At 42.4% G+C, this 11818-nt stretch overlaps 1 protein-coding gene across 3 annotated transcripts; it reads right to left on the bottom strand.

Moving 5' to 3' along the window:
* Positions 1 to 475: 475 nt before the first annotated feature.
* On the bottom strand, positions 476 to 11358 carry STX16 (syntaxin 16). Of its 3 annotated transcripts, none has more exons than XM_064391069.1 (9): positions 11068 to 11357; positions 8692 to 8703; positions 7547 to 7654; positions 6492 to 6632; positions 5590 to 5752; positions 4482 to 4573; positions 4190 to 4333; positions 3604 to 3684; positions 476 to 2570 (listed from the first exon to the last, which is right to left on the bottom strand). In XM_064391069.1, exons 1-9 carry the CDS (start codon positions 11146 to 11148, stop codon positions 2466 to 2468), a joined length of 927 nt encoding a protein of 308 aa, XP_064247139.1. In that variant the 5' UTR covers positions 11149 to 11357; the 3' UTR covers positions 476 to 2465. The 3 variants fall into 3 exon arrangements, with proteins under 3 accessions (XP_064247139.1, XP_064247137.1, XP_064247140.1); XM_064391067.1 differs by having other exon boundaries at positions 11014 to 11357; XM_064391070.1 differs by lacking the exon at positions 8692 to 8703 and having other exon boundaries at positions 11068 to 11358.
* Between the last annotated feature and the right edge of the window lie 460 nt (positions 11359 to 11818).

Below are 11818 nucleotides of genomic sequence, written 5' to 3' on the forward strand. Positions count from 1 at the left end.
GCTGAGAGGGGGTCGCGGCTGTGGCTGCAGCAGCACACAGAGATCCCCAGGGCTGGGCAGGAGCGAAGGCAGCTCCTGAACACCTGAGGAGGCAGCAGCTGCTGTGGCTTTGCTGGGCTTTCACTGCCCAAAGGCACAGACAGATCCCCTCCTGTGGGGATGCTCCCACAAAGCTCAGCATCAGGTCTGGCTGAACTGCTGCCAGTTATTCAGACTGACTCACAGTAAGCCACACACCAGCATTTAGAATCCAGCCTCTCCCGAGTTTTCTTCCTCAACAGAATCAAGCTTCAATAAATTCCAGCTCAAGTTACACAGGACACTTGACATCTGAGTTTAACCTCATTAAAAATGCATTTCCTTGTACAGAATTTGGGTAGAAAATAGGTAGACAGTGGGCATAACTTATGGGAAATAATTCGTGACAATGCAAATGCCATTGTGCTACAGAAAGTTACTTTTTTAAAAAAAGATATTTCACATCACTGCCACTTTCATTTATTATGAAGAACAGAAACATGTTAACATCACAAAAGTTTCTTTCAGTTTATAATTTAAATAAAAAAAGAATAATTGCCCAATTAGGTTGGAAGTGTTTTATTACTTCTTTGAAACCATCTGCCATGATAAAATGTCAAAAGCACCGGTCAAGACAGAAATAAATAACACGATCTCATGTTAGAGAGAAAGTTGCAAATACAGTATATTAAATTATAGCCATTTGCTGCTTCACACCAAGTGATGCAGACAGCACGAGGGAGACAGTAGTTTTACTCACGATCATTGAAAGATCTATCACCAGAACAGGGGAGCTGCACACCCAACACAAGCCTCATTCTTCCTCTCACCAATTTACTCCATGAATTCCATGGAGAGTTTGAACTGGCAGTTTTTTTGGTGGTTCAACATCCCCTTTCTCTAGAGGTAACAAGAGTGGTACAAAGCTTTTCATAAGCCCCACAAAAAGCCAAGGCTTTCATGGTTTTGCAGTCTTTGCTTTCAGGTCCATCCCTGAAAATGGTCAGTTTAAAGCCACGTCTCAAGTCCTCTTTAGCACAGAGTAAAGAAACTCAGGGCAGGCAACAGATGCAGCTTCAGTGTCAGAGTTTGAACCTGCACTTCTGGGGCTTGAGCAGAGCATCTCTGCAGGTCTGTGGGGAGCACTTGTATCAGTCAGAAAATGAAGGAAGTTACAGTCCCTTTGGGGAAATAAAAAAAACAACCAAACATATAAAAAGCAATATTAAAAATATTAAGACAAGGCCTCTACAATTGCACACCATTTCAGGCCTGAATTAAATTAAGAGTATTTTATTACTTTATGTTGTCTTAATTTCTGTTGTATGGCCTGCAGCAGTTTTCCACTGAAAAAAGCAGTGAAAACCCCAAATTCTCCACTGAAGGCCTTATAAGATGTCACTTGCATGACATCTCTCATGGTCAGTAAAAGACCCCAAACACCTCTCCCAAGCAGACATTTGAAAGAGAATTTTCTGTCAGGGAAAATGGATGTAATATCTACTGTAGTGAAGCTACTCCTTATACAAAAACCATAACCCATATGGACAAATGCATTGTAAAATAAACAATTTATACAGCAGCTGCAGTTTGAAAGATCCAAGACCCACTGCAGCAGGCCAGAGAGATTCTCTTTTTGGGTTTCTACTCCATTTTTTCAGCTTAACTTCACTGCTTTAATGTAATGTCTGTACTTTAACTAAAAAAATAATGCATGAAAAAAAATATTATCATCTCAATGAAGGAAAATCATTCCCATGATTACTCAAGCTCAGAAAATTTTTTAATTAACTAAACATGTTAAATTATGCCAGTGATTACATCTTGTTATTTACAAGATCAAGTAGCACTGATTCTTAGTAATGGTGCAGTATCTAAATTAAGATCACAGGGGTTGGATTATGTTCTGATTGCTAAAAGCTTTCCTTTTTAGCTGCCTATCCAGTTCTTTGGAGTTTTTGAGTCTGGAAGAATGGGCATTCAATCAAACAATTTTGTGTCTAAACAAATTTTACATCAAGATCAATTTTTGACATCCAGTCCCACTGAATCAGTAACATGGTTTAAATTTGCAGCCTGTAACAATTATGACACAGGAATATAGAAGACAACACATTTTTGTTCACAGTAACACACTAATTACTGTAGTCACTGGTAAACTTCAATTTTTAATTATTCTTAAGTACTGTGTTTCAAAATACCTCTGCATAGAGCACCAAATTTTTTTGTGTGGGAGTATCAAATTTCCTGACATTTTCCATATAATCCTTACAAACACCTCACAGACCACCAAACTTGTACTTTGAAGAATTCTACAGAAACATTGCACAGACGTTGCACCACAAGGGCTCGTACATTCAAAGGCAGCTTTCTGGAGTGCAGGTCCATCCATTCACATTGGGAAAAAAGTTCACAGAAACTCCAAAAATGAGAAAATGAAGCGAAACCTAGTGTGACTTTACACCAATAAGAACAACAATAAGGACAATTACTATAACAAACAAAATTAAAATAACGAGCATCTTCCGATTCTTCTTTTGATATTGCTCTGCCTGTAAAACAGAGAGGAAAGTGTTAATAATCAGATTTCTGCAAGGCTGAAGTACAGACTCTTGTTTGGTGTAAGTGTAATGTATATTGCAGGCAATTCCCACACAGCAACTCTGATCTGCACCAGAAGCTCCAGGGAAGGTAAATGTGCACTGAAGTCACACCCACCTGTGTTAAAGACTCAGTTTGCTGAGGGAAGATTCCTGTATCATGTTTGAAGGACATTAAAATTCACAGCAAAATGCCTTTTTTAATAGGCATGTTTGTTGTACCTAGTCAGCTGTGCATTTTTATTTAATTTCAATTAGCTTTATTTTTGAGTTGGTTCTCAGGTTTTCTGCTTCATTCCTTCTTTCTTCCAACCATATTTTCTCATCCCTCTCCTCCTTTTTGCAGGGGAATTAATAGGATACAACATAGAGGAAACTCTCCAAAGGCCAAATGAAACTCTATTAATAGAAGCTAAACAAAACAAAGCTTGTATTTTGTCTTTAATTAATAAGCCTTCAAAATAAAACTGAAACAAAATGACCACAGAACTCTGATCAATGTTTTGAAAACTTTTCAGGTGTTCATAGAAAACTTCACATTAAAGCAAAAGGTTGGACCTGACATCTAACAAGTGTCAGATGAGAAAACATTAATAATTATTCTTTCTGCTCACATGATTGAGACAATGTTTTCAAACTAAAATCTGCAGTGGGGTACCCAATAACCAGCCCTATTCCCAAGTGCCTGGCTTTTCAAAGAGAGAAGGAATTGCAGACAGGTCCCACCAGGTCAGCAATATAAATATCAAAGCACGTTGGTTGGATGCCCAGAAGGTCTTTTAAGAAATCAACTCGAGGCATCAAGCATGACATTAAGAGGAGTTACATGGGAAGCTCCTCCTGCAGTACAGCTGGACATTTCATACTGTACAGAGGGAACTTCTAAAAGGGACAAGGTCCAACTGAAAACTGACTAACTTAATAGCTATTTAATTAAAAATGCTTGTTAGATATGCAAAATGGCTTAAGTATTCCATCAGCTTACCTTATGCAGTTGTTTTAGACCCTCTTCAGTTTTCATACATGACTGTTCAATATTATAGTCAATTCTATCTAGAACTGTTCCCTAAATAAAATGGAGAAAACAAGCACCAAATTGAACCTAAATGAACTTCATAAAGCAATGTTATCATAAGCAGCAGAGTAATTAACAACACTCACAGCAAACAGCTCATGAGCTATGTAAACAATGAACTTTTACAGAACTAGTTGGAACTTCATTAAGCAAATTCCTTGCTCAGTTCCTAACAGCAGCTCTGTCACCATCTCCCATCACATCCCTTATAATCATCTTAATTTCAGACCAGCTGCTTTTCGCTGACAAACTTAACATAAACTGATCTCTGGGAGAAATAACCAAGTGAACTTTGGCTTTCCATGTTTTTGTTTTTTAAGTCTAACCCACATTACAAGTTGAATCTTTATTCATTTATTTTCATTAACTCAACTTGTGGCAGATTTCAAGCAGAGGAAACCTGAGCATGAAGAAACAAATTAGGAAAAGTGAGTCTGGAAGCCTTCACACTACATGGAATGTCCCATTTCTCACTAACACTGTGCTGTCCATGTACCTGTTCTACTATCATTGCTCCCAGGTCCCTAAATATTTCGTTGAGATCAGAGATTGACTGCACAATCTGACGGATTTCTCGTTCCCTCTCTTCCACCATCAGCGTGTTTTGCTCCACCAGTGCCAGTTGGTCATCTGTAAAACCCTGTTGAAATAGAAGATTTACATGTTGAACTAATATTAATGACATGGAAATAATTAAAAGCATAAAAAGATTTCATAACTCAGACAGATATTTACAATCTGAGAAGAGAAAATGCAATTCATATTGGATTTGTGAAATAACAACTTACTCTATCATAAAGTGTATCATCCTCCCCATCATCCATCAGTGGGACTGAGGTGTCAAAGAAGTGTTTGGACCTTTCTTCTCTATTCTTCATACCTGTAAAAGACAAAGTATGTTTGAGCATGATATTTAAGCACACTATAATCAGGGTAAGGTCTGAAGTACCAGACAGAAAAGGACACAAAAGAAAATCTGGGTAGTAAATTACACAAATCACTATTTTAATAAAATAATTTTAATTTTATTAAAATAGTGATTTGTGTAATTTATTTTAATTACTATTTTATATAAAAGCATTTTTTATTTTAAATATTTTAATAAAAGCATTTTATTAAAATATTTAAAATATTTTAATAAAAGCATAACAAATTCAACCAGACTTGCAAGACTGATTAAATCATTGATTTTTAAGTTGTTATGTTCCAAGAAGTTAAAAAATTTAGGAAGGTTAAGAGCCTTAAAGAGTGATCACTGCAGGCTATTTTGTAACAAATTCTCTTAGAACACTCCTTGTCTGAACTGTGATCTTCAGTTCCACCTGTGCTATTTATATCACAGGAGGAAGAAATATCAATGTTAAATTTAAAAATAGAGATTTTGTGGGTTTCTTTCAAGATCAAAAAAACCTGACTCAGCTTAAAACAGAATCGAACAAAATTTTACTTTTAAACAGAAATGATTCCACTTCCAATCTGTTTATGGATGCAGAATTTTAATTTATCACAGACTAGCTCTTAAGCTTTATCTGTCACAGCCTGCCATCTGCAGCAGGTATCATGGCTGAAGATCAGTGGCTGCTTCACCACCACTGTACCAGATGCAGCTCTGCAAACCACAATTTGAGAAGCAAAATGCATTAAAATTGTGGATGGCTGAAATATCATTTTGTTGATATGCTCAACTATGACTTTTCTTCTTTAGCAACAAGAAAAAGTAGAACAAAGCAGTCTGAACATGGGCTGTGAACCACAAACTCTCCAATTCTAACCTTGAGTTAGTCCTGTGTGCATCACTTAACCCTGCTGTGCTTCAGTTTTCCCAGCCAAGAAAACAAGCACAGCTCAGTGAGTGCTTTCCACAGAAGGAACCCATGTTCCACCTCTTATGCTTACGTTTGAGATAGTCAGACTGTGCATGCCTAAAGTTGGTGGAGAGGTCCTGAAGGGACTGTGCCAAGGAAGACACCACGTTCCTGAGAACTCGTGCTTCTTGCTCGGTGCAAGTACGTGACCTGCTCTGCAACACCTGCACTGCCCTCTGGCACCTGTGGAATAACTGAGAGAACGCCTGCATTAGTGCAAAACCACACAGCAGCACACACTGGAAACAGCACATTGCAAAAATGCCATATTGAAGGCTAATATTTTGATTTCTAAATTTTTCAAAGTAATTTTTTAATTTGCCCCGTGCAACGTTTAAAAAGATATGGAAATAGAACATAAATGAACAAATAACTTCGAGCTAACAAGGCAGCAGAGTGACACAACTCCCTCTGACCAAAGACATTTGCTTCATTAGAATTAGCTGGACTGCAAGCCTCAGAATAGACATCTGCAGATAGAGATTTCTCTGAGATAACTGTAAATTTTATTTGATAATCTCCCAGTCCTGTTCCAAGTAGAAAATCAAGGGAAAGAACAGGGAGGTTTAAGTGACTTGTTGGGAAGTTCAGAGCTGAGCCCGGGACTTCTGGCTCACTTCAACACTGATCACAAAATAAATCCTTTGCTCAGAGCAAACCACTGCCTGATCCTAATGCATTAAAGATGTGCCAGCCTGGAGGTTTAGGACCCAAAGCATCCTCTACCTGTGTGATCTCCTGGGCTGTTATTTCTATTGCCCAAACTGAAGATTTAGGAGCCAAAGCACCCTGTACCTGTATGATCTCCTGGGTTGTTATTTCTATTGCCCAAACTGAAGATTTAGGAGCCAAAGCACCCTGTACCTGTGTGATCTCCTGGGTTGTTATTTCTATTGCCCAAACTGAAGATTTAGGAGCCAAAGCACCCTGTACCTGTGTGATCTCCTGGGTTGTTATTTCTATTGCCCGTTCCTCTTCACTGCTGTCATCCAGTGTGGGTCTGTTTAGATGTTTATCATGAAGACTGGCTAATTCTTTCATCTTCTGTTTAACCCTGGCAATATCATACTGAATCTAAAACAGAAAGCCCAACAGGAAGAAAGGGAATTAATTCACGCTTCAGGGGAAAGGGTTCTGACAAATGTTAGACAAAAATCATTGAGAGAAATCTGTAACATAAAAGGCAGACCAAATACTATTAAAGGCCACATAAAAAGCTGACTAAGAATCTGAATACTTTTAATAGACTTTGAGTTTGCTACTTTTTTAAACCTACTCATTAATCTTAGACAAGACTGCTGCTTTCAAATATGCTTCTTCAAGTTGGAATAATAGTTTTATAATTATACAGCATCACTACAAGATTTAGTCAACTTCCAAAAAAATAAATGAAAATTCAGGTCACGCCTTCAACTCTGTCAGAAATTGAATAGCCTCAACTCAACAGTAGAAATTAAATGCCATGCTTTCAACCAAGTAATTAAAAATAAATCTGTAAGGATGATTATGATAGCTGTAAAAAGGAGACTAAGCATCTTTCTGCACAATGGGCTCTGTCCACACAAACTGATGAGCCAATATGCATTCTGAGTGTACATTTAAAAAAAGGGTTTCCTGAAAGTCAAGAATAGCTTCACACTCCAAATACTGGAAAAGGTTTTTAATTAGATGCTTCCAGCATAATTCCCTTGCATTTGTCCAAACATTTCCAAAACTTGCAAGGTATCTGAACTGAAGAGACAGAAAAATTCTCCTGCTAGAAAAGACTAACATTTCCTGTTTTCAAACACTGAACTGCTCTTCTCCACCATTTTAGGGTCTACTCAACTGGACCCCTCACCAGCCTCAAACAAAAATTCAAACTAAAATTATTTTCTGAATCATTCTTCCAGTACTATTTCTGCTACGAAACGGACAGGCTGGGAGTGACAAGAGTGACAGAGCCCTCGGTGTGAGGAGCAGCTGGGTGTGGCAGGGCACACACTCACCTCGTCTGCCCCATCCACCCACTTGGGAGGCAGGCGCTTGGTGACGCCGATGGCAGCCTCGGGGTCCAGGCTGATCCCCGACACCAGGGCCATGCGGTCATCAGCCAGCTGCACAGGGAAAACACACAGCCAATTAGCCCGGTGCTAATTAGATCCCAACCCCTGAGCACCAGACAAAGAGCATCTATGCCTTCCCAGAGAAATTAAGCTCAGACACGTGCTTGTTCATGGTCAAACATCTCGTCTCCTGCTTTGGCGCTCTGTGCTAATGAGTCACACCCTCTCTCTCCCTGCAGCACCTGAAAGCTTAGAGTTACTCTAAGAATAAATTCCTAGCAAATTTTCCAGGAGGAAAGGTGGTATTGCAGTGAGAATTCAAGTAATTGTTATGTTGGTGCATTTCCATCAGACAACACTTCACAGCCAATGTTGCAGCACGGTTCATATTGGGCCTGGCAAGTTTGGAAACTGCCTTTGGGAAAATCTCAGAAAAAACATTTATTGTAACTGCTTGTTCTCAAACAATGTTATTCTGAAGAACAAACACTCTTGCAAACTGACATGCATCTCATGATTAAATTAATGGTTAAATTACTTATTTAATGATAATTAAATTGTGCAAAACACAAATAGCCAAGGCAGTACTGCAGATGATCATCAGTGATACCTCTCACAACATTAACTGATTACTTGGGAAAGCTTCCATACAAACACTTCCCTTTCTATTTTCTCCCAAATTTGTAACTTTCCTTTATCAGGCCTGGAAAGTTTTGTGGTTCCCTACCCCATCCCTTTTTATAAAAACAATTCCCCCTCCTTCCTAAGCAACTCTTTCTTGAAACCAATTTCTTCATCCCTGACCTTATTTCCTGATCAATAAAGTTTGCATAATTTATGCCCAGCATAAAGAATAGTTAATGGCTTCACCGTGCAAAGTCACTCTACCCCACGTGCCCACAATAAGTCAGACTGGTTCATACATTTATCTATTTATAATATAACATCACAAAATGTTTGATTTCTCTGTGCAGCCTGTGCAAAGACACTTCATCTTATACAAGGAAATTCTATAAACTAGCAGAATAATTTAGCTCAGTGATGTAGGCTTGAGGCACCATGGCAGAATAAAATGTGAAAAACAATACCTCATCCAGCTCCTGAAGTGATTTGTGGATCCCATCAGCCCCATCCAGTTAGAGACAGCAAAAGACAAAAGGGAAAAAAGAGACATAGGACAGATATAGGGCATGGTCAGTTGAGAAAATACTGATTTATTTTTAAAGCATGATGGTTTACCAAGAACAAACAAACTGGCTTTTAAGACATGCTTAATCAATAAATACATCATGATATTGCATTTTAAGTCAGCATTTTGCTTAATACACCAACTTTAAAAAAAACATTTCAGTTCCTTGGTAAACAGCAAGAACATAAGAGATCGAGTGAAGAGCTTGGTTTGTTTCACAAAGTAATTGCACAGTGAAGTTTCTAAATGCTGAAATGTCAGGCAGAGAAGCTGCAACAGAACCCAGTGAAGAATGGCAGCAAGGGCAGTCTGACTGCAGCACTCAGCATCCTCTGGGCTGGTTATGATTGAGGGGGCACAGAGAAGCTTTTAAGGACATTCACTGACAGCACCCCAGTTCTCACAGGATCAAAGACAGCAAAGGACAAAATGCAAAAGCAGATGTTCAGTCACTTCTGTGCACACTTGGGCTGTGCTCTGCTTTCAGGGAACATCACCCCTGCAGGGATCTGGTAAATACACCAGGACAGGAATCTGCACCCTCTGTTCATCAGCCCCTGCACCGGGGAGGGCAAAGGGGGATTCACTGAATTGATTGCACGTGTGAGCAAAGGGGGATTCACTCCAAGATTGGCAAGTCAGACCTGGAACTGGACAGAACCCTCATGGTTTAACAAAGCAGCGTCAGCTGAGGATCCCTTGGGAGACTCCCCAAGCTTCTGGGGACTCCACTCAGCAGTGGAGTCTCTAACAGGACTCCACTGCTGAAGGTGCTGCTTGGATTGTCTGAGTTTAGGAGTGCCAGAGCTCTCACAGCAAAGGATTTCTCGAGGGGAAAGCTGGAGATGAACTCAGGGAAGCTGAAGTGCTGTGGGCTGCAGTTTGCCAGCCTGGCCTGCTGGCAGCTCTGCCTGGGGCCACCAGCCCAGGGAAAGCTGCAACCCTGCCAGCAGCAGGCACCCAACCACGAGGGAGCAGCAGCCCCCAGCACTGCACAGCTCTGGCTGAGCAGACACCTGGGGCACTCTGCAGGGCCAGGAGTGGCCCCTTTCACCCCTGCACACAGGACTGGAGCCTCCACTGCCCTCCCGAGAGCAGCCAGCAAAACCCTCCCATGAGTGTGAACAAACACTGCACTCAGGACCTGATGCAGGTGTGTGACATGCTCAGTGTCATTGCACTGGCTGCTGGGGGAAGTGCAGTTTATTGCTCAGGAGAAGTGAGTTCAAAATAGCTTGGAATATTTTTCTAGGTGATATTTCTAAAATATAAAACTTTTAAAAAATATTCACTTTTTCTAGGTGATATTTTAAAAAGCCCAAGGATCTACAGAGGTGACATTAGAAAAATGGACAAGGACTAAACGTAGAGGCAAAGTACAAGTACACAGGTAAAATACAAATTACTGTTGACATTTCCTGTTCTGCAAACGCAGTTTAATACACAGCTTCTTAGACACAGGTGTAATGAAGTTAGCAATGAACAAAGACCCTTGCCAGCAACAGGAAACACTGCTTTTCCCAACAAAAAGGCATTAAAGATATTTAGAGTGATGAGACTGCCAGGAGATATTTACTGGCTGCTGTGACAAATAAATGATGAGTTCAAACAGAAAGTGTGAAAAGCTGAGCAGAGCTGCCAAGCAGCCCCTCACAGCCTGACCAGCTCAAAACCTGGAAAAACCCACAGAAACTCCTCTGAACCAGTAACTTTTGGTAGTTTCTGTAAAGAGGAGCTACACTAGAATCTAGAATGCCCTTTGTCACAGACGTGTTCGAGTATTATTTGCATTTAGGGATAAATAAAAAGGGCAATGAACATCAGGGCAACTTATGGAGAGATTCAAGCAATGGACTAAACTCCACCAGTGTATTTAACAGTGCCCACAGTGAGGTGAATAGAAGAGTTCTGCTGCACGAATTGACTTCTTTTGGGTAAGGAGGCATCAACCCGCCCTGCCAATGCCCACACGGAGCTTTTGGAACAGAAACTGGTTCGTTATGCACGGGGCAGCACACGCAGATCTCTTCTATTCCTTAACGTGAAGGAGTGGGAAAACGGGAACCGCGGGGTGGGGAGGGACGGGCCGGGGGAGGCAGGGAGGGGTTCGGGGCTCGGGGAGGGGTTCGGGGTGGGGGTTCGGGTTCGGGGCTCGGGGCAGGGTGGGCCCGGCCCGGCCCGGGGCGCGGCGACTACAGAAGGATGAAGGGAGGAGACTCACCGCAGCAGCCATGCTACGTGAATTCAGAGGGCTGGAGGAGCCGAAACTACTCACTTGCTCGGCCAGCAGCTGCCGGCTCTGCACCGCGTTGTTCCGCAACAACAAGAACGCGTCCGTGAGACGCCGGGTGGCCATGGCCGCCCGCCCCGCCGGGCCGAGCCCGGCCCCTCAGAGGGTCGGGGCGCAGGCCCGTCAGAGGGCCGCGAGCGGGAGCGCTCAGAGGGCCGGGGCCGGGACGGGCCTGGGCGGGACCGGGAGCCCCCAGCCCGGGCCCCCGCGGCCGCCGGGCGCCGCCATCGCCCGGCCCCGCCGCCACTTCCGCGTTGTGCAGCGCCCGCCGCCTTCCGGCCGCGCGCCCGCGCCGCTCCGCCCGCACCGCGGCCGCGACAACACAGTTCCGGGGGCCGGGCAGCGACACTCGTGTCCGTGCCTGTGTCCATCCCCGTGTCCATCCCTGTGTCCGTGTCCATCACCATGTCCGTGTCCATCCCCGTGTCCATCCCTATGTCCGTGTCCATCCCCATGTCCATCCCCATTTTCATGTCCATCCCCATTTTCATGTCCATCCCCGTGTCCATCCCTGTGTCCGTGTCCATCCCCATTTTCGTGTCCATCCCCACGGCCTGTGTGGGGATTTCAGTGTGTCTTGTGTCCATGTCCATCCCCATGTCCATCCCCACATCCATCTCCTGTCCCACCCCATGTCCATCTCCACATCCATCTTCACATTCATCTCCACGTCCAGCCCCCACATCAACCCCATGTTCATCCCCGTGTTCATTCCCGTGTTCATTCCCATGTTCAT

Source organism: Passer domesticus, chromosome 16 (assembly GCF_036417665.1).
Source record: "Passer domesticus isolate bPasDom1 chromosome 16, bPasDom1.hap1, whole genome shotgun sequence".
Classification (NCBI taxonomy): Eukaryota; Metazoa; Chordata; class Aves; order Passeriformes; family Passeridae; genus Passer; species Passer domesticus.

Coding starts and splice junctions, on each gene's coding strand:
- STX16 (XM_064391067.1), bottom strand. CDS start 11,148: ATGGCCACCCGGCGTCTCACGGACGCGTTCTTGTTGTTGCGGAACAAC. Junction 3,685..4,189: donor GAGCAATGATAGTAGAACAG/GTACATGGACAG, acceptor CATTTTATTTAG/GGAACAGTTCTAGATAGAAT. Junction 2,571..3,603: donor GTCTAAAACAACTGCATAAG/GTAAGCTGATGG, acceptor TCTGTTTTACAG/GCAGAGCAATATCAAAAGAA.